General features: G+C 35.2%; 4 protein-coding genes, 1 long non-coding RNA gene and 1 pseudogene across 6 annotated transcripts in view; 2 read left to right on the top strand and 4 right to left on the bottom strand.

The window, feature by feature from the left end:
• On the top strand, nucleotides 7–2,597 carry LOC104715329. Its single transcript, XM_010432744.2, has 6 exons — nucleotides 7–245; nucleotides 822–973; nucleotides 1,111–1,206; nucleotides 1,311–1,567; nucleotides 1,655–1,875; nucleotides 1,997–2,597. The coding sequence occupies exons 1-6, from the start codon at nucleotides 240–242 to the stop codon at nucleotides 2,375–2,377; spliced, it is 1,113 nt and encodes a 370-aa protein (XP_010431046.2). The 5' UTR covers nucleotides 7–239; the 3' UTR covers nucleotides 2,378–2,597.
• LOC104711100 (UDP-glucuronic acid decarboxylase 5) lies at nucleotides 4,905–7,462 on the top strand. Its single transcript, XM_010427774.2, has 11 exons — nucleotides 4,905–5,048; nucleotides 5,145–5,247; nucleotides 5,621–5,707; nucleotides 5,792–5,879; nucleotides 5,977–6,133; nucleotides 6,205–6,293; nucleotides 6,378–6,455; nucleotides 6,547–6,640; nucleotides 6,743–6,873; nucleotides 6,956–6,996; nucleotides 7,081–7,462. Exons 2-11 carry the CDS (start codon nucleotides 5,170–5,172, stop codon nucleotides 7,261–7,263), a joined length of 1,026 nt encoding a protein of 341 aa, XP_010426076.1. The 5' UTR covers nucleotides 4,905–5,048; nucleotides 5,145–5,169; the 3' UTR covers nucleotides 7,264–7,462.
• LOC104711099 lies at nucleotides 7,782–8,798 on the bottom strand. Of its 2 annotated transcripts, XR_755204.2 has the most exons (3): nucleotides 8,584–8,796; nucleotides 8,368–8,410; nucleotides 7,782–8,064 (listed from the first exon to the last, which is right to left on the bottom strand). It is a non-coding gene; the product is annotated as an uncharacterized LOC104711099 (long non-coding RNA). The 2 variants fall into 2 exon arrangements; XR_002033432.1 differs by lacking the exon at nucleotides 7,782–8,064 and having other exon boundaries at nucleotides 8,364–8,410; nucleotides 8,584–8,798.
• LOC104711096 (putative receptor-like protein kinase At3g46340) lies at nucleotides 9,974–12,787 on the bottom strand. Its single transcript, XM_019230368.1, has 7 exons — nucleotides 12,170–12,787; nucleotides 11,810–11,947; nucleotides 11,538–11,723; nucleotides 11,246–11,374; nucleotides 11,084–11,149; nucleotides 10,630–10,819; nucleotides 9,974–10,458 (listed from the first exon to the last, which is right to left on the bottom strand). Exons 1-7 carry the CDS (start codon nucleotides 12,252–12,254, stop codon nucleotides 10,047–10,049), a joined length of 1,206 nt encoding a protein of 401 aa, XP_019085913.1. The 5' UTR covers nucleotides 12,255–12,787; the 3' UTR covers nucleotides 9,974–10,046.
• On the bottom strand, nucleotides 12,879–18,042 carry LOC104711098 (annotated as a pseudogene).
• LOC104715328 (probable LRR receptor-like serine/threonine-protein kinase At1g07560) overlaps nucleotides 18,611–21,044 on the bottom strand; it is a 5,808-nt gene continuing 3,374 nt past the window's right edge. The window contains exons 4-12 of the mRNA XM_019230214.1: nucleotides 20,850–20,921; nucleotides 20,689–20,760; nucleotides 20,495–20,572; nucleotides 20,233–20,399; nucleotides 19,902–20,152; nucleotides 19,679–19,805; nucleotides 19,520–19,585; nucleotides 19,209–19,398; nucleotides 18,611–19,118 (exon numbers count right to left, since the gene is read on the bottom strand). Of these exons, the coding sequence (XP_019085759.1) occupies nucleotides 18,710–19,118; nucleotides 19,209–19,398; nucleotides 19,520–19,585; nucleotides 19,679–19,805; nucleotides 19,902–20,152; nucleotides 20,233–20,399; nucleotides 20,495–20,572; nucleotides 20,689–20,760; nucleotides 20,850–20,921 (1,432 nt within the window). The 3' untranslated portion in view covers nucleotides 18,611–18,709. The remainder of the gene's footprint in view (nucleotides 19,119–19,208; nucleotides 19,399–19,519; nucleotides 19,586–19,678; nucleotides 19,806–19,901; nucleotides 20,153–20,232; nucleotides 20,400–20,494; nucleotides 20,573–20,688; nucleotides 20,761–20,849; nucleotides 20,922–21,044) is intronic.

Raw genomic sequence — 21,044 nt, 5'->3', positions numbered from 1 at the left:
AGCAGACGATTTGTAAGCATGTTTCGTTTGGGAATAATGATGGTAGAGGAGTAGGAAGTGGTGCTTTGGGTAATGCAGCTGTGTTTCTGCTTAAAGTCGCTGTTTTGGAAGTTGTTAGAAGGGTTTCCAAGGCTAAATGTCCTCATTTGTGGACTAGTATTCAGGCGTTGCAATGCCTTTGTTATCCTCCTCTTAAGTGGATTCAGAGATGGGCTCCTTTTAAGGAGTTGATCAAGGCAATGCAGGTTTGCTACTGTGCCCTTTTTCCATTTGTTGCTTTTTATGCCCAACTGTTTATAAAGCATGAAAATTTCGAAACACATAGCATTGTTACATGAATCTAAGATGAATGAAACAAAGTTTGAAAAAATGATTCTCTAGGTCCTAAGTTTGTTTTTTTTTTTTTTTCACTAGTCTCAACTTAATCATGTTATACATGCTGAGTATAGGTACGCTTTAACTACATGTGTCACTTGTAATATATTTATCTGGATGAAATTAACATATATTGTCCTCTTCTCTGTGCTTCAAAGGTCATTCATTCCGTCCTTCTCACATTTTACTTTGCAATTTGATCGAATCAGAAGTTATTCCTACATCATGCTTTGGTGGCAACACATTGATTGGTGTTATAATCTTGTTTGATGAATCCTGGTCACTTGTAGTTATGTGATCTTTTATACTCTTAAGCTTGCTTATGTGTCATGCCAGATATCATCTCATCTCACATGTGCAGGGTCCTTTGATGTGCTTATTTTGTATTTTTTTTCACCATAATGATCTGGGGTGAGTCTTACTAACTGTATGTATTCTTTGTGCAGATGCTGTCTCGGCCATTATTGGTCCTCACGATAGCTGAGGCTCTCACAGACCAGTCAGAGTTAAAGAAAGAAGCCCCAGGTGGCAACACTTCTCATGCATCTTCAGAATCACAATCTGACCCACAGACGTCACAGTCTCTATCAGATATAAGGTATGTGATGTAAAATTCGTACATGTTGTATTGTACTTTAATAGTCTGAGCCTGTACAACTTTAATCTGAAGCACTTGAAGCTTTGCAAATCCATTGAAACTACTAAACCCCCATCGACTTTTTATTGTAAATGTAGAATTGAAGATGAGGCTCCACTTCATGTAACTTCACAAGACTGGCTTAGACAACTCTATGAAGAACTGGAAAAACAGAGGCTTAGCTTACCCGAGAGGTACTCTCAAATGTAGTGTTATATGACGAAGAGCTACCTTCTTTGAGTTTTGACTTTAAATTTTCCGCATTAGATCATAACCATCCAGTCTCATTTTAATGTAGAGTCAATGAAGACGAGCTCCATAGATTCTATAGAGTGTCAAATGGAGACTTCACATCCTTACTATCTTCTATAAAAAAAACAATCCAGTGGAGGGAGACTTACAGAATCCTATCTGAAGAAGAACTTGAGACATGGTCAAGTTTAGTCTTTTGGCATGGATATGACAGGAACCAACGACCTTGCCTCATTGTCCGCTTGGGGCTTGCTTTCTTAAAGTTGCCAGCTCATGAAAGACCTCGTTTTGCTCAGGCAATCAGTACGTCCCTAGTGGCTCTACTACATTTTTCCAGTATTTTCTTTGATACGGCATCCTTTTAATTTTCCAGTATTGTCACTGTTTCAGTATCTCAGGTAGAGCACGGCGTTTTGCATCTTCTGACCCCCGAGAATTCAGAACTTGCAGTGTTAGTCGATTGTGAAGGATTATCTCCTCTGAGGATTCCAATGCAGATGATGAGATCTTGTTCATCCATTCTTCAAGATCACTTCCCTAACCGTCTTGGCTGTCTATTCATCATTCGCCTCCCTCCTGTTGTCCGAGTCATTTCCCAGACTTTCATCCAAGTAAAAGATCTACCTGAGCTAACTTCAGTTTTTCGGTTTTCTTAGTCTTCGTTCTTGGATCTATAAATGGATCTATGATAGTTGCATATCCCCTGCCTAAACTTATGTTCTTCTCTCATAGATTCTTAGACCAACCACACGCAAGAAGCTGAGAATTGAAGGGGAAACTTTCCATCGAGTTCTCTCTGAATATCTTCAGACGCTTCCTTCATACCTTGGCAGTGACTGCAATTGCAAAAGATGCTCGAATCTCAACGAAAAAGATCCACCACAAACACAAACACACCAAAGAAGCAAGAGTAGGAGCTCGAGGGAAACAGAGAAGCTAGACGACGGCCACTGGAGTTACAATGTCCAGACACCGGATTTAGCATATGAGGATGAATCGAGCCTGAACATATGTAACCAAGTTCTGCGAACATCAGTAGTGTTCTTGCTCATGATTTGGCTCCTCGGTGCACTTCTAGCTGGATTCGCCGATCCTGAGAGCAGACCTTTTTAAGCTTCCATAAGGTAAAAACCATCGTCGTATTACAGTCATTAGTGAATTTTAGGCAAATCCGTATGTTTTCTGTATACATCGTAACAGTATATGTGTGATATGCGTTGTTATATAATCATGAGTGAATAAACCATCTCTCATTCAGCATGTTCGTTGCAAACCGCGGATGGATAATAACAATCAATTAGTTCAACTTAATATTGTACGGTCCAGTATCGTGTTGATGGTTGTTGTGAGTACATTAAGATATACCAACTACGGTCCAAGATCATGTTGATGAGAATCTGGTGACCCTCTGTTCCGAACCAAAAGAAAAGTAAAAGACCAAACAAATAAAACAAAAGATGAAGAAGAGATAGTCAATGAAGATCTGTGTCGTGAGAGAGAAGAAGAGCCTTTTCCTTAATCCGATTATTTAGGGGTGTTATTGGTTTCTTGATTTGTAAATCTATATAGGATTTGAAAGTTTTAATTTATTCTGAAAATTAAAACACATGGATTTTGGATTTTGAAAAAACGTATCAAACTGGATTTGAATTTTCTATTTTTTATTTTTAAATCTTTTTGGAGTGTTATTGGATTCAAGTTAGAAAGAATTTTGATGACTTCAATAAAATAATAGAAAGTGAACAAATGAAAAATAAATAAATAGTTTTTCTATATCTTGTAGAATTGCTTAAACAAACTTTATATTTTGATGATACTTCATGATTTTAATTTGTGAACAAAAGTGTATAAAATCATAAACCAATAACATAATAATTATAGTCCTTTAAACTCTTTTCACCATTATTAATGATGATGACCAAAATAAAATAACTATTAGTAAAATAGATTTTAAAAGAAATGAAAAAATACAAATAAAATTAATTTATAAATAAAGTTTGGAAAAATAAAGTTGTAGAAAGAAGAAAAAAAAACAAAGTTGCTATAAATTTTTTTAAAAAAGGTAGAAAAAGGTATGATTGGCAAATAATTTGCTGTGAAAAGCTTTTAAATACTTCTAAAGTCTTAAAAGCAACATTCACTCCGCATCACAAATAAAACACAGTACAAGAAACGAACAAAACAATCATTTACAAGAAACTTATTTAGCGTTATTGACCTGTTTTTAATGGTTTTCAACGTGCTCTATATGATTTTGAGGGTCGGGGCAAACTCTTGCCAAATCATCCAGATACTTAAGTAAATATTTAAAATCAATCAGACCATAACGATATTGCATAGATACTTCTTAAACACCGAAAACAAGTATATATCTTTACCAAGTAAAAGACTGCACTTTCTCTTAAATTTTTTAATCATTATCAAACTGAAGTCAACAATAGCGATGTGTACGAGAGAACAAGCTCTTCTTAATTCTAAAAACAAACAAAACAAAAATAATTTTTTTTTTTATCTAAAGGATCATATGTCAAGATTTTTGTTTTTAGCCTGTGATTGTTAACATAAGATTTAGATAGTGCAACTGGTTTCTTTGATAGATCAACAAGTTTATTAAATGTCAAGTTAAATGGTACTAATTATAATAACAATAAATTATTGTATATTTAATAGTCAATAAATATATTTCGGGTATTAAAAAGAAATAATGAAAAAATGATAAATGAAAAGAAAAATGACAATGTTATTCGAATATTTTTTAAGAAGGTATAAAATATAAATTATGGATTTTTTTCAAACTTTTTTTTTATTCTTGACTTCTTTCTTTTTCAGACTTTTTACTAGTAATATGAACATAAATAGATTTCTAAATATATAAGAATTTACCTTAAAATAAAGAACAAACTTTTATAAATACTACTAAAATGAGTTTTTTTTAAAAAAATACCACTTTTATTTTTATTTTCCATGTATATCACTAAAATGTAGCTTTTCCAAAAATATCACAAAATTGAGCTAAAGTTTTAATACTAACACTAAACCCTACTTACTTAAAACTATGTATTAAATATTGCATTGTCAACCTAAACCTAAAAAAAATTATATTTTTAAAAATCAATTTTTTTTGTGTGTGTTTGTGGTATTTTTGAAAAATAAAACTAAAATTGGTATTTTTGAAAAAAAATTAAATTGTAGTATTTTGAAAAAAATTTCTAAAAGAAATATTCCCGCAAAATTCTAATTAACTTTGAACAAGTTTAGTTTTACAAAAATAAATATCCAAAGAGATAATGCGACTAATATATCCAGGCTGAGGCTTCCAGTCCCAGCCTATACGTAACTCCAATTCTTAAAAAAAAATGGATATAAGACAGAACATTTGGAAAGTGTACAAAGTAAATCAAATTGTTTTGCTAAAATTGGAAAATAAAATATAATTTGTTGACAAGTTTAGAAACTGCCACATCAGATAATACGTTTGGTCAAATGTTGAGTTGTCATTGTAATCGAGTAAGCTAAACCACTAATTAATATTACTATTTTTTATTTAATCCACTTTTCGTGTTTTTGAAGACTCTTTTAATCTTTATCTCACCCAACAAAAAATTTAATTAAACAAATTCTAAAAAAGGATTCATAAACAGAAAACAAATATCTTAATTACAAGATATATTCAAACTTTGACATAAGAAGAAGTTCCGACACTTGTGTGTGCGAGTATAATACGATCCTTCTCCCACTCTTCAGATCACAAAGTTTTCGTTTTTTTTTAGGGTTCATCGATACGGTACCGATCTCCTCAATTCCTCTCTTTCTCTAATCGAAAGATTTCATTTTTTCTATTGTTTGATGCGATTTTTTTTTTGTAATCTAAAAATTTCAGGGTTGTGTGGAGTGATCTCTCATCAATGGCGTCAAGTGATAAACAAACAAGCCCAAAGCCTCCACCTTCACCTTCACCTCTCCGCAATTCCAAGTTTTGTCCGGTAAAGTTATGATTTTTATTCGATTCTGGCCATACCCATTCTAATTTCATGCGTTGAATCATGTGAAGGTGTTACTACTTTTATATTGTTGGAGAATGAATCACGTGTTCAGTTTGGTTAATTGATCATTTGATCTCGTTGACATTGTATTGAATCAAACGGTTTAGGGATCTTTTTGATTAGTCACAAGGATCATTTGAGATTGAAATCCTTGGATAATTTGACTTAGATCTGAGGTTGTCACAATCTTGTACTCAGAACAGCAAGAGTCTGTGAGAGAGCTTTGTTAAGTTGTATTGTACTATGTTCTGATTCTTCTATCTTCTATCTTCTATAAGATGTGGTAACTGATTTAGTTTTCTCATTTGTGCAGTCCAATATGAGGATCTTGATCTCAGGAGGAGCTGGATTCATTGGCTCTCACCTTGTTGATAAGTTGATGGAAAATGAAAAGAATGAGGTTAGCATTGAAATGCATGTATCCTATATACATAATAGTTTTTGTGTGATTTGGGTTGATGTTTAAACCTTGTTTCCCCCACAGGTGATTGTTGCTGATAACTATTTCACTGGTTCAAAGGAAAACCTTAAGAAGTGGATCGGTCATCCGAGATTTGAGCTTATCCGTCATGGTATGGTCTTGAAACTCTCTGGCTTGTTACTTTAACTGAGACTGGAAAACGCCTGTCTTTTGTTCTCCGCATTTATATTTGGCTTTTGATTTAACAGATGTCACGGAGCCACTTTTGATTGAGGTTGATCGGATTTACCATCTCGCATGTCCTGCTTCTCCCATCTTCTACAAGTACAACCCTGTGAAGACAATCAAGACCAATGTGATTGGTACACTGAACATGCTAGGTCTTGCCAAGCGTGTTGGAGCAAGGTTTGCAAATTGATCCATTGTTTATACCTTGTTTCTGTTGATTGTGACTAACTAACTCCTCTTCCGAACAGGATTTTGCTTACATCAACCTCGGAAGTGTATGGAGATCCTCTGATCCATCCCCAGCCTGAGAGCTATTGGGGAAATGTCAACCCAATTGGTAGGCTCAAACACTTAACAGCTTTAAATTAATTTACCATCCGTGTCAATTCACTGTCTTATAACGTGATTGCTATGATAAAAGGGGTTAGAAGCTGTTATGATGAGGGCAAGCGTGTGGCTGAGACCTTGATGTTTGACTACCACAGGCAACATGGAATTGGTCAGTTGTATTTCCTAGTGGCTCTCGCGTCAACATTGTTCCTCAAGACTCTCTCTTTTATTGCTTACCTTGTCTTTGTTGTTCGTTGTAGAAATCCGCATTGCCAGAATCTTCAACACCTATGGTCCACGCATGAACATCGATGATGGCCGTGTTGTAAGCAACTTCATTGCTCAAGCACTACGGTGAGCCCACTTTGCCCAATCCATCTAACAAATTTTCCTTTGCGAGCTATAATCTGATTCATGAGTCATCTCCTTGGCCTTGTTGTTGCCATGAATATGTAGGGGTGAGGCATTGACTGTTCAGAAACCAGGGACACAGACTCGCAGTTTCTGTTATGTATCTGACATGGTTGATGGACTTATGCGCCTCATGGAAGGAGATGACACTGGTCCCATCAACATTGGTAACCCTGGTAAATCCCCTAACATTAGACAAAACACAACCCAACCTATCTCTTGAACTTATGCTTAGTGTCTGAATCTTTGGTTTCTCAGGTGAGTTTACCATGGTGGAACTAGCTGAGACAGTGAAGGAGGTGAGTGTCTGGTTTCTTGATTGATATGAGTACGTGCTTTGAAAATCTTGGGTGTCCGGTAATGACATGTTGCTTTGTTTTCAGCTGATTAACCCGAGCATAGAGATAAAGATGGTTGAGAACACACCAGATGATCCAAGACAGAGGAAGCCGGACATCACAAAGGCTAAAGAAGTGTTGGGATGGGAACCAAAGGTGAAACTCCGTGAAGGTCTTCCCCTTATGGAAGAAGACTTCAGGCTAAGGCTCGGAGTCCCCAAAGAATAAAACTTGGTCACGGATCAAAAGCAAACGTGGATGCACTACAAGTCAGTTCTACTTTTCAGATTCCATGGCGCAGGTGGCTGGTTTCGTATAATATGTTTTCCACTTTCCCCACAGTGGAAAACTCCGTAGAGAAAAATAAAGATTATGAACGAATGCTTTTTTTTTTATTTAAATGAAAAAAAAAATTTTTTTCTTGCCATAGTGTTCGCTGCTAAAGTGAAGCCATTTCTTCATATCTTGAAATTCAAAACTTGAATGAGGTAAACAACTTGGGTGAAGTCACTCATCTCTAGACATCAAAAATACTTTGGTCAGCAAACATGTCTATTGTCTATCTTGTGGTTTGTTTTTCATAGAATGTGTAACGGATATAACGCTGCTAACAAGAAACTATGTTACAAAAAACAATTTGCAATGTAATTGATCATCAAAGGCCAAAGCTAAACCTGAATCTAGTTTATGCCACAACCTAAAGTCTACCTAAAAGCAAAAAAGATTAGCATTTTGAAAGATAACGGTTAAGATTGGAACCACTGACAGGATTATTAGAACAAAAGGTTAATATTCATTGGGGAGACAAAGCCTTATTGAATCCATTTCCAACGAGAGTGAACAAAACCATAGCATTGCTAAGTTTCAGAAAGAAAAAAAAAAAGAATTGCAAAACTCAGAGAAAGAAAAGAGTATTATAGAATGCTCTTCCTTTGTTATTGAACAAGTTTCAAAGCTGAAGCATCCGACACAATATGTTCCAGAAATATGTCTCTTAGCTTCTACACTTTCGTGAATCATCATCATCACCTGAAAATACAAAAACAAGTTAGAGTTTTGCTACGAGTTTAAAGCATAGTCAACATGCGATATCACGCAAACTCGCAAGAACAAGAACAGAAAATCAAATGGGAGATTCATTCATGTATATAGAGCAACAAACCTAATAGACAAGACGTTTCTAGTGGTATGACTTTGCATTTCTCAATACGAAATAAATCATCAATTGATAACAAACACTCGAAACCTCAAAGGGACACTTGTTTACATCGATTCCAAAATGCTCTAAGATCAAATCATATACCAAAACGAGAATTTGAAATCTGGTGTTACCTCCGGTGTTGCTGGACGAACTTGGAGTTCTTGGCATCTTCCTCTGCATTTATAAATCAAACATTTTCGACTGGAATTAGGGTTTTTCCAAAAATCAAAAATCAAAAATAAAGACATGTTACACAGAAGTAATCGCATAAATCTCGATCTGAATCCGTAAACACAGCTGAAATGGGAGAAATTTAATTTAATGGATCCGAGGAAGACGACTTTTACCAGTGAATCCGGCGGTTAACTTGGTGATAAGGACGCCGGTGACGGCGAAACCGGTGAGGAACGGCCAGCAACGTTTCCATTCTCTCTTGAAGAACACTGGCCATGGATCGAACAACCTCATCTCTCTCTCTGCAGAAACGATTTCTTCTCAGGTTATTGTTGTGGTCTGATGACTGCTTCTCGCGTCAGGAAGAGAGAGATCAAATCTGAATCAGTTTGTGTGTAAAAGGACTCGTTTCTTTAGTGGGCTTTGTATGTAGCCTTAAACTTGGCCCATGATAAATTTTCAATACCAAGACAATAGTATACTATTATAGCTATGGGCTTTTCAACGGAGTGCTATCTTAGTGCTTCCGGTCTTCCGGCGCTAACAGGTTCTATGGGAAAGTTTAGTGGAATTTGCTCAGTTTCAGTTGGGCAGTTTTAGAGCTTTGATCCTTCTCTCATTCCCTCTGTAAACTTTTACTTTAGGTTTTGGCTTTTGTTTTTCTGTTCTTAAGTCCTAGTTTCCGGAGGTGTGTTACCTGCCGGCTTAAGCTTCCAGGGATGGTCCTTTATTCGTTGGCTTTAGTTTCCGGGGTTATGTTGTTAACCGCTGGCTTTAGCTTCCCTTGTTTAGGCTTAGTGCTTCCCTTGTTTGGGATTAGTCTTAGGTGATTTCTATGTTTTTCACCTTTTTGTTTTCAACAGATGTAATCTGTTAATGATAATATAAACCTAGATGACAAACAAAAAAAAACTATGGGATTTCCGGTTATTCCAGTTTCGATTTTTTCGGTTCTTTGGTTATTTTTATTTTATTTTAAAAATGTTGTCAAAATTAATCGAAATAATATTTGGTTCATTTATTTTGGTTCTCGGTTAATGTAGGTTTTGAATTTTACAATCACAATTAACCAAATTTTTGTTTTTTTTTTTTTTTTTTTTTTTTTTTCACTCCCGCTTTTCCGATTATTTTGGATAATTCCGGGTTATTCGGTTATTGACGAAAGCTGGTTTATTTTTATTTGTAAATCGATGTAACAGTAGTAGTTATTCAAAAAAAAAAAAAAAGTTTCGGTTGACTGAGAACCGGGCCGAACTAAATTTCTCGGTTAACCAAAATGTTTTAAACATATTACCGATCGGTTGAACACCTATAACTAAAACCGAACCGAATAGCCAAAAGTTGGGTTCGGTTAGTTAGGTTCATTATCTATCCCACCCCAACTTTGTTGCATCAGTTTCTTTAGCAGCTACTCATTGTTGGCGATAAGTTTTGTTTTGACGAAGAAATAGCTTACTAATGTGGAAGATAACTATGCAAATTTCAATACAGCACAGAACACGAGATCAAAAGAGTGTTTTGTTTTTTCGTTTTAATTTTAGTTATGATGTCTCAAAACAAAAACATTGACGAAAGATTATACCAACAACAATTTATCAACGTGAGTTACCTGATAAATGAGGCTTCTTTACAATAACTACCTTGCCCTAGGGATAACCTCAGTATCAAAGTTCATGGTCATCTCAAGGGAACTATCAGTGTACTCCATGTCTTGATTCTTATTTCTCATCAAGTTTTCTGAAGTTAGACACTCTTTAAGTATGCTAATAACTTGGGACATGCTTGGTCGTTTTTCTGAAGAAGGGTTTGCGCATGACATAGCCAATTCAAGAGCTTTCCATACAGAGTTTGAGTTGTAATCTCCGTAAAGATTAGGATCCATGATCCGGGTGATATCTCCTCTGTTAAGCACAAGCGCAACCCATTCTGTTATGTGTCGCTTTTCGCGGTTTTGGTCAATCACACGTTGGTTTGTCATTATCTCCAATAACACTATCCCAAAACTGTAGACATCGCTCATCTCGGCCAACCGACCTGTCCTGTAATACCTGGCAGGCAAGAGAATATGCATTATGATTCATATGTGATCAGTATACCAACTATAATATGAATATGGACTTAAAACTCAACATGGTATGGTGAGTTTCACATCTAGGATGGTTAAGCATCATCTAAAAGATTCCACTTATAAAGAAAAATATGTAATCTAAAATACTTACTCAGGATCTAGATATCCAGGAGTACCAGCAACAACTGTTGAGATATGAGATTCATCTCCAAGTTGGAAGGATCTTGAAAGCCCAAAATCCGCAATTTTGGCAGTGTATCGCTTGTCCAACAATATATTCGTACTTTTGACATCTCTATGTACCATTGATGGCCGACAACCAATATGTAAGTATTCCAGTCCTAAAAATATTAGCAAACGCACATATAACTAAGTTTCTACACAATGTAAATATTTTGAAACTCAACACTATCACCACTATAACAAAAATTTCAAAATGTGACTAACATTTGATTTAATAAGAGTTTAGAAATATTTCATTAGAAATGTTTTATATGGCTTGTTTAGGTTAGGTTAAGATGTATTAGTTGAATGTTCAATGTTTACAATAAAATTTTGGTTTAAACAAGGTAAGTGACTAAGAGCTATTTTGAGTTAGTAGAAACCTAGTGCGGCATCAATGGCTATTCTTAATCGAGTACTCCACTTCAAAATAGAGACATCATGTTTTCCTACAATATATCATCAAAATAAGATATTGTATATGATTTTTGTAGTAACGAAGGAATAATAATGTTATATATATATATATATATTATATCTTTCACCTGACAAATGATGTTTTAAGTCCACGTTGGACATATATTCGTAGATGAGAGCCAAGTGACCTCGTTCATCGCAATACCCAACAAGGCCAACCAAGTTAATGTGATGAACTCTCAGCAGAAGTTCAACCTGCATACCAACAATTTAACAAATATATAAAACACATTAAATTAGCATGCATGATGCATAAAAATATACATATTTTTTGTTACAACTTTTGCAGAATGTTTAAAGGATTACATGCCTCTGCCTTGAAATGTTTATACCCTTGTGATGATGTTTGAGAGAGTATTTTAACAGCTACTTCCTCTGAACCATTCAAATAACCATGGTAGACAATGCCAAAGCCTCCTTCACCAAGAGCTCTTTCAAAGTTTTTTGTCATTTCTGTAACCTCTGAATAAGTAAACTTTTTCCTTTTTGTCTTGATCGAGTCGTCTGATTTACTACTAGTAGATGGAATTGGTGAAGGGGGTATGTCTGTAGAAAGAAATATTTATTATAAAAACAATACATGTAATAACCTTGTAACATACAATTTGTTGATGAGTCTCTTCAAATTATACCTTTCACATGACTTGGTGCTTTTTTCTTTCTGCACACACAAATGAGAACTAGTAGAACTAGAATGATCACAACAGCAGAAGCAAGTACAATGAATTTCACTGGAATTTGGAGAACCGGAATTTCGAGACTTACTAATCCTGTTTAAGTTAAAAGATGTCAATGGTTATTGAAAATAACTATAGCTTGAATTTGGAGAAGCTAGTAATTAAAGTAAGCACACAATGTGTTAGATGATCTTAGCAAACATAAGTTTTGACTACGACCATCCAGAAGTCTCATAATCAGGGGGCGCCAAAGCGATATAATTATCTTTTTATAAGAAAAAAAGTTTGTCAAATTGAATATAGAAGTTTCGGTACCTTCGGGATCTAGAGCTTGAACAATGTGAATAAGAGAGAAAGCTGATATAAGTGCAAGCAGCAAAATTTCTTGGGGACTCTCCATATTCTCGTAGTTCCGAAGCAAAATACTTGCACTTGCCTAAGTTTTGAACAATCTATGATGTTTACATATAAGCAGTGGGGAGCACAAAAATATTTTTCTGACATATCAAAAAAAGACTTGCACTGGCCTGAAAACGTGAGAACATGATTAAAATGCAAAAATAAATTTAAGGATTAAATACGTTCTAGTGGTCAATAAGCCGTTTTTGGTTAGTTTATACTTTATACAAGTGGTCTAGTTTATCACAAAGATACTATCATACTACTAATAACAGAAAAGTATATGCTATAATAGTACGGAACCACTAACTAACTAATAACTAACATGAGAGGTGAAGAAATGTTAATATATAAAGAGTTGACTTGAATTGTTCTTTTCTTTTGGTAATTTACTTTGTTGTTGTATATGGTTGGTGACTCTTATAGTCTTATGCAACATCTTATGCAACATCCTGATTTAATGGATTATGCATGTATAATGGATTATTCGCTTTTAAAGCCAGCTTCTTTTTTCTTTTTTTTTGTCATTTTTTGAAAATCATTTAGAATTTGGATCAATTTTCTTCTTTTTGAGTTTGTAAATAAATTTGAAAATCATGCATGCATGGATGTTTATTTACAAATATTTTTGAGTTTGTAAATAAAAATATATGGTGTTCAAGCAAACCATGCATGGCTTTGATTACGTACAGACAACAAATTCAAAATACAAGATCAAAATACTCGTAAATTAATTTATCGTCTCTTGTGTTGTGTAGTTATGAGCTTGCGATGTCACCAAATAAAATTTTAAACTTGCTTTTGCCAAAGAAAAATACGCACAAGAAGAAATACATCAACGCAAGGAAAGCGTCTATGCAAATAACTACCTTGCACTAGGAACCACCTCAGTATCAAAGCTCGAGCGCAGTTCGAGAGAATCATCAGTGTCCGTGTCATTTTTCCTTATTTTCATCGACTTTTCAGTAGTTAAACACTCTTTTAGATCAATGACAACCTGAGACATGTTTGGTCGTTTTTCTGAAGAAGGGTTAGCACATGACATAGCTGTAAATGTAGATACTGGAACAACTCGCTGTGAGGAACAAGTCGTTGTGCCGAACAGAGCGTTGTGCCAGTCAGGAAGCTGCATCAGATCACAGACGCCCAAGTTGCTGACATGGATGTGTGAGCTGACGTGGAAAGACGTGAGTGGATGTGATGATGCGTCAAGGAAGGTTGTTGACGTGGTCTTGAAGATAGAGACAAGATTGTACTTAGAGATATGGAAAATATTCTCTGCGATAAATAAGGAAAGGATAAGCTTGAGGAGCAAACAGTTTCCGTTTGTCTGGAGATATAAAGAATATTCTCCGCAACAGTTAAGGAAAGGATAAGGCTGAGAAACAAGCAGTTTCCTTATCCTGTGATACTTGGAGATTCGCCTTCTAGGGCTTCTCAAATCATGTATATATATTCTAGGAGTAGGTCACGAGCCAAGTTGAGCACTCTAGAATATTGATACAGTTGTAAACTTCGAAGCCACAAAAATAAGGCTTAGAAGGGGTGTTCCCAGTTCTCTGTGACGTTAATCAGGGTGGTGATTAAGTGCGCAGAGAATTGTTTTTTCTTTCTCTTAGATCTACTCTGGTGAGAGTTTAGATAGAAAAGAGAGAGGGTGAGTTTTAATCTCTCAGCTAAAAAGAGAGAGGGTGAGTTTATTCTCTTAGATCTACACAGGTGTGTGTTTAGATAGAAAAGAGAAGAGGGGTCAGATTCATTCTTAGTCGGGTGCAATCCTATTGGGTAGAATAGGTTGAGTAAGGGCCGAGACAAAATTGTATCCTTGTAAAAGATAAATTTTGTTAATAAGATTGAATAGAAAAGCGTTGGCTTGGCGCGTTCCAAGTGTGAATCAGTGTGTTGTGCTTCTCTATACCCTTACAATAGCCAATTCAACAGCTCTCCAAACTGAACGAGAGTTGTATTCACCGTGAAGGTTAGGATCAACAATCCTAGTGATATCTCCTCTATTAAGCACAAATGCCACCCATTCTGTAATGTGAAGTTTTTCCGCGGGATTGGTCAAACACACGTTGGTTTGTGATAATCTCTAGTAATACAATCCCAAAACTGTATACATCGCTCAGCTCAGCCAACCGACTTGTTCGATAATATCTGGGAAATGTGAAGATGGAGCGTGGTATACGTATATATTTTGGGATGAAGATGAATGTATGCATAACTTACATAATGTATCAAGAGAGTGAAGTAGTAGTACTTACTCGGGATCAAGATATCCGGGAGTACCAGCAACAACGGTTGAAATCTGAGTTTCATCTCCGACTTGAAACGATCTTGAAAGTCCAAAATCGGCAATTTTGGCCATGAACTGATCATCCAACAATATATTAGTACTTTTGACATCTCTATGTACCATTGGTGGTCGGCATCCATAGTGCAAGTATTCCAATCCTTTGAAATAAATTTATTCATGTTAGTTTAAGCCAGAAATTCTGGTGAGTGAAAGCGTGATTGGATATAGTATATTATCATTATAAGTTTAAAACATATTTTTGTCGAAGTTTGGATACAATTTTTTTACTTAAAATGTGTTTAGATGGTGTTCTACTTGTATTAAGAGGTACTTACATATGTGCACATGTTCATATGTTTGAATCATTTATATCCACTAGTGAATCATGCATGACATGACCCCTATGGTAGTGAACATGTGACTGAAACTATATTGAGTAAGTACGAACCTAGGGCAACATCGATGGCTATTCTTAGTCTGGTAGTCCATTCCAAAACAGAGTCACCCTATTTTCCTGTATTAGATTGTCAAAATTAGTTGTCCTATGAATTATATATCTCTAATAATCAAAATAGTGATATAGATATATTCATCTTTCACCTGACAAATGATCTTTTAAATCTCCATTGGGCATGTATTCGTAGATGAGGGCCAAATGATCTTTTTCATCGCAATATCCAACAAGGCTCACCAAATTTATGTGGTGAACTCTTAGAAGGAGCTCGACCTAAATACCAACAATAATAAAACACATTTTTTTAACACAACACATTTTTCTTATCACTGGTTTTTTTTTTTTTGTTGTAATTTTGTAAGAAGATATATGGCATATCATACCTCTGCCTTGAAGTGTTTATAGCCCTGTGATGATGATTGGGAGAGTACTTTAACAGCTACTTGATCTGAATGTTTCAGATAACCATGATAGACTATGCCAAACCCTCCTTCCCTTAGAGCTTTTTGGAAAATTTTGTCATTTCTACAACTTCTGAATAAATAAATCTTCTCCTTTTTGTCTTGATCAGCTGTTCCGATATATTCTTTGACGTGATATCCATTGTTGGCATAGCTAGCGATAGGGATAAAGATGTGTAGAGACTAATCCAGTGAGACAACGATAACCATGACACCTTCTACTATATAAATTGTTTTTTAGTAATTCATCTATGCAAATACCTTCCATATGGACTGATCGCCTTTTCTTTTTGAACACGTAAGTGAAGATCATTACCACTATGATGACCACGACTGCAGAAGCAACTAATGCAACTATCATCATTGGAAATTTCTTTTTTGGGACACATGAATTGGATAAACACGTATTATCGCCATCAACACTACAAAATACAAAAAAAAAAAAAACATGTCGATTTTTTAGTAATCTGAATGCACACGGGAGATCTTGACCGAAAAATGTGTGTAAATATGGATTTCTTTCTTACAATAATTTTAGTCCTTTCTTTTCTCTATCACGAAGAGTCTTTGGAATTGGCCCACTCAGTTTGTTCTTGCTCAAGTCTCTGTTAAAACCAAATAAATTTTTGTACTTAGGTGAACATGATCCATGAAAAATACCCTTACTAACATGTCAGAAAACTTACATGAACATCAATGTTTTCATGTTAGCTAGAAATTCGGGCACCATTCCTGTCAAATTGTTATTTGACAAGTCCCTATAATGTTTGTATGAAATCAATTAAGAAAAAATTACTGACATGTAGAAACTATTTTCCTTTCAATTAATAATGATGATACTTACAACTTTTCGAGATGAGTAAGATTTTGAATTCCAGTTGATATGGTTCCCATTAGTCCACTTGAAGACAAGTTTCTATTTATAAGTTCAAAACAAAACCAGAAAAAAATATACAAGTCTAATGTCGTTAGAAATTATTTTCTAACATGTTTAACGAGGGTTAAGTAATAGATATCTCACAAAGAAGTTATTCTTGGTGGTGTAGACACATTCATTTCGTTGCAACTTAGACCATCCCACAAAAACTGTCGTGGTACGCATGGGTCTCCTTGCCATGAGATTCTACTCAATCTGTGGGTGTCTTTGATGTTATTGATAGTAATCACTGTCAGAAAGTTTCCCGATGTACGTGTTAGAGATTAAGCATATAAGTTTTTTTTTTAATATTTCATCAAAAGAGCATATTACTCCCCAAAATTTACTATCCATCCAAAAAAACTTACCATCATCTTCGTTTGTTGTAGACTGTGGAAAGTCAATAACTGTGAAAACTTCAATGGCGGTAAGTAGAGGCGGGAGAGTTGAGTTTTAAGTTCTTTTCAGCTCTAATAAGCATTTCCCTACTTCACAAACAAATGGTGACACACTGTAAAGAGTGCTGGCCTTCAGATATTTAGAGCTCAGAGTTGGAATAATAACTTCTCCGTTCCACAAAAGGCTAAACTCTCTAGTCTGGTTAGCCTGTAAGGCTTGGATCTCAGAGAAGTGGAAGTAGAAGTAAAGTTCATCTTTAGGGAACTCAAGATCCTTGGTAAAAGTCAACGGTGCAGTAGCATTGGCAGGTACTGCGGCGGTCATGAGCACATCTTGCGGCGCAAGAAAACCATTAATGGTGTTGTTCACTTTGAGAGTGGTGGAGATTTGCTTCCACTCCGACTCAAAGTATGGAACCCATTTTCGATCATAGAAATCATCTGGGTACCTGCGCTAACCATAATCTTGTATCATTAGCCGCTGACAAGAGAATAAGTAAAAAGTGTAAAATAACTTTAATATAAATTTAAAGCTGATTTACCTTATAACTTTTGTTGATTCACTTAGGTATGATCTTAGTATCGACTTCAAAGAACCTGATTCTGTGATGTAAGTATTATTTGGTAGAGACCTTAATTCCAATACCGATATGATAGGCGTTGCTGTGCCTGTCTTTATAAGACAAACATCCAAAGAGTTTGACTTTGGGATGTGAATGATCTCCTCCCATGTATCACCATTTACATGCTTTTCCAAATCTATTGTTACCCAAAAATTAGGGCCTATATACAAATCAAATCTAGGAGAAATGTTAAGACCATCATAATTTCCATAGTTACTTGTAGCCCTGATCAAATAATTTGTTCCCTGATGAACGCTAAGATTGTAACAGTTTCTTACTCCATCTGGAAAGTACCTCAACGTTATTTGTGATCTTGGGTACTTCGACTCAAGACTTGCATCAATTTTACCAATTTTTCCACTTTGGATGAAGCTTGAATCTGATGAAAACTGTAATCCAGTTTCCAGCTCAATGTAAGGAGATTGCTCATTCGGGGATAATCCACAATCCAAACTGATGAACCCTGTTTTACAAGCAATGTCAATTAATAAGATAGACATTTCACTCGTTTCAAAATGAATACAAAAAAAAATACTAAACGTTTGAGTTGAAATGTGGTTACCTGCTTGGGCTTGAACAAGATCAATAATAGAAGAAGCTACTATTAGTGCCACCAACAAAAACCTATGGGAACTCTCCATATTCTCTTGAATTCCCAAAGAAAATCTGAAAACTAGCTAACAGAAGACCTTATAATACTCATTTGGACATTCTAAGTGGCAGAGCGTACCAAGTCATGTCTCAGCTTTTATTAGAAAAAAGGGAAAAAAAAAAAAAAGTCAAGCCTCATGGTAACGTGTAAAACAGGTCACACCTCTGAGATTGTGAAATAATGGCTTAATTGTTCTACAAAGGAAATTCAATTAACATATGAATAATTACGTTTGCTAATTTTTTTTTTTTTTATCCAACTTGTTTTGTTTACTTCAAATAACTTATTAGCACAGAAACGCTTATGATCAGGACATTAAACTAGAGATTCAAAGCTACTGGTTCGTTGGTATAAACTGATACGTAGTTATGGTTAGATATGTTTTGGTTTTATTGGTTTAATGGTTTTGGTTTTGGTTTTTGTTTAAGCCAAAGCTTTCCTTTTTGTTATAAAGAAGTAGCCTATACACGGCTACACATGTGGAAGGTATTATGCAAATTGCGAACAATAAATTCATTACATGAGATCCAAAAAATTCTATATTTGTCGTCCTCTCATTTTCTTAATCACAAATTGAAGCACTTCTTTGACAAAAAAAAAAACCATACCAAAAGCACAAGTACATCACTGACACAAACAAGGCTTCTTTGCAAATACTACCTTGCACTAGGCACAGCTTTTGTGTCAAAGCTCATGCTCATTTCGAATGAACCATGAGATTCTGTGTCTTGATTCTTACCTTTCATCGAGTTTTCAGAAGAAAGACACTCTTTTAGTTCGATAACAACTTGGGACATGGTTGGTCGTTTCTCTGAAGAAGGGTTTGCACACAACATAGCCAATTCAACAGCTCTCCAAACAGAACGAGAGTTGTAATCACCGTGAAGTTTAGGATCCATGATTCTGGTTATATCTCCTCTATTGAGCATAAACGCAGTCCATTCTGTTATGTGGGGCTTTTCACGGCTTTGATCAATGACACGTTGATTTGTGATTATCTCCAATAATACAATCCCAAAACTATAGACATCACTCATTTCTGCCAACCGACCTGTTCTGTAATATCTAGCATGGCAAAAAACATGGATATTAGATACATTGAAGATGAATGTGACAACAAATCTCATGATCGGAAGTTGGACTAATAATACTTACTCAGGGTCAAGATATCCAGGAGTACCAGCAACAACCGTCGAAACATGGGATTCATCTCCAAGTTGAAAAGATCTTGAAAGGCCAAAATCTGCAATTTTGGCTGAGAACTGCTCGCCCAGCAATATGTTTGTACTTTTGACATCTCTGTGCACCATTGATGGTTGGCATCCAATATGTAAGTATTCCAATCCTATAAATATTTTAAACATACATTTGTTACGTATTTGAATCATATATGGCTAATTGTATCAGCAAATGTGTTTTGTAATGAGAAAAACAAGTTACTCGCATGAGTCAAAGATTTTACGAACCTAGTGCAGCATCGGCAGCTATTCGTAATCGAGTGGTCCAATTCAAAACAGAGCCACCTCGTTTTCCTATATTTTAAATCCTTTAAATCAGTCATCATATGGATCTTTTTCATATATATGATTAAGAAATTGATATGTTGATGTTATGATATGTTCCACCTGATAAATGTTCTTTTAAGTCTCCACTGGGCATGTATTCATAGATGAGAGCCAAGTGATCTCGTTCATCGCAATACCCAACAAGGTTTACCAAATTTATGTGGTGAACCCTCAGAAGAAGTTCAACCTGCATAGTAATTAGAATCTAACATGTTAGTTTCTAAAAAAAATATATAACATTTCTTTGTTTTATGATTTTTCAGAAGATTTAATCATTCCATACCTCTGCTTTGAAGTGTTTATAGCCTTGTGATGATGATTCAGAAAGTACTTTAACAGCTACTTGCTGAGAACCGTTCAGATAACCATGATAAACGACACCAAACCCTCCTTCACCTAGAGCTCTTTCCAAGTTGTTTGTCATTTGCATTACCTCTGCATAACTGAACCTTCTCTTTTTCGTCTCGATGGATGTCTCAGATGTATTCGTGGACGTGAAATTCGCCCGTGTAGTAACTGCTGACCGGGGTATTGCTGTAGAGTGCAAAGGTTAATAAAAGCCTGATACATATTAAAGTTTGTTGATTCAAACATGAGTTTATATGTTTTGGTACCTTCCACATGATCTGATGTCTTTTTCTTTCTGAACACAAAAATGAAAACCAGTACCATTACTATGACCACAACCACCACTGAAGCAACTAGTGCAACAATCAACACCGGAAATTTCTTCTTTGAGACACATGAACCAGGTAGACATGATATAGCATGTCCATCAACACTACAAGAAGGGATAAAGATTGTATAGGTTTTCTGAATGCATAAGGCAAGGGAATTTTGAATGAACTGTGTAGGTGGGTAGAGTTCTTTTCTTACGATAACTTCAGTCCTTCCTTTTCTCTATCGCGGAGAGCTTGTGGAATTGAATCATTCAGCTGGTTCTTGCTCAAATTTCTATAGGAAAAAAAAAATTGAAATGCTCATACATGAATTACCGCGGCCAAAAAAATTCCTTAAAAAAAAAAAAAAATTGAAGGATTATCGCGGCCAAAAAATGTGAAGAAACTTACATGATCATCAAGGATTTCATGTTAGCTAGAAATTCGGGAATTAATCCAGTCAAACTATTATTTGACAAGTCCCTAAAATTTTGAAAATAACAAAAATTCATTGACATTGTTAAGTAAGAGATTTTTGCCTTAGCTTGGAGGCAAAACATATTCATACTTACAACTTTTCTAGATGGGTTAGATTTTGAATTCCAGCGTCTATAGTTCCCGTCAACCCATTTGAAGACAAGTTTCTATTTTAAAAGTCAGAGATACAAAATTAAAACAAGTGAAGTATGAATTTAGAAAAAGTATGTTGTAAAAAAAATAAAAGCTGATGTCTTATAATTTATTAAAAAAAAAAAAAAAAAAAAAAA

The sequence above is a fragment of the Camelina sativa genome, chromosome 9 (assembly GCF_000633955.1).
Source record: "Camelina sativa cultivar DH55 chromosome 9, Cs, whole genome shotgun sequence".
Classification (NCBI taxonomy): Eukaryota; Viridiplantae; Streptophyta; class Magnoliopsida; order Brassicales; family Brassicaceae; genus Camelina; species Camelina sativa.
The sequence above is the reverse complement of the archived record's forward strand: the minus strand, read 5'-3'. Positions and strand labels throughout refer to the sequence as shown.

What these genes read in the sequence shown, in the direction of transcription:
- LOC104715329 (XM_010432744.2), top strand. An exon ending in CAGTCTCTATCAGATATAAG is followed by an intron (nt 974 to 1,110) that starts GTATGTGATGTA and finishes TTGTAAATGTAG; the next exon opens with AATTGAAGATGAGGCTCCAC. An exon ending in AGGCTTAGCTTACCCGAGAG is followed by an intron (nt 1,207 to 1,310) that starts GTACTCTCAAAT and finishes ATTTTAATGTAG; the next exon opens with AGTCAATGAAGACGAGCTCC.
- LOC104711096 (XM_019230368.1), bottom strand. Translation starts at nt 12,254, where the DNA reads ATGGAGAGTCCCCAAGAAATTTTGCTGCTTGCACTTATATCAGCTTTC. An exon ending in TCAAGCTCTAGATCCCGAAG is followed by an intron (nt 11,948 to 12,169) that starts GTACCGAAACTT and finishes TAACTTAAACAG; the next exon opens with GATTAGTAAGTCTCGAAATT. An exon ending in AGCACCAAGTCATGTGAAAG is followed by an intron (nt 11,724 to 11,809) that starts GTATAATTTGAA and finishes TTCTTTCTACAG; the next exon opens with ACATACCCCCTTCACCAATT.
- LOC104711100 (XM_010427774.2), top strand. Translation starts at nt 5,170, where the DNA reads ATGGCGTCAAGTGATAAACAAACAAGCCCAAAGCCTCCACCTTCACCT. An exon ending in GCAATTCCAAGTTTTGTCCG is followed by an intron (nt 5,248 to 5,620) that starts GTAAAGTTATGA and finishes TCATTTGTGCAG; the next exon opens with TCCAATATGAGGATCTTGAT. An exon ending in TAGCTGAGACAGTGAAGGAG is followed by an intron (nt 6,997 to 7,080) that starts GTGAGTGTCTGG and finishes CTTTGTTTTCAG; the next exon opens with CTGATTAACCCGAGCATAGA.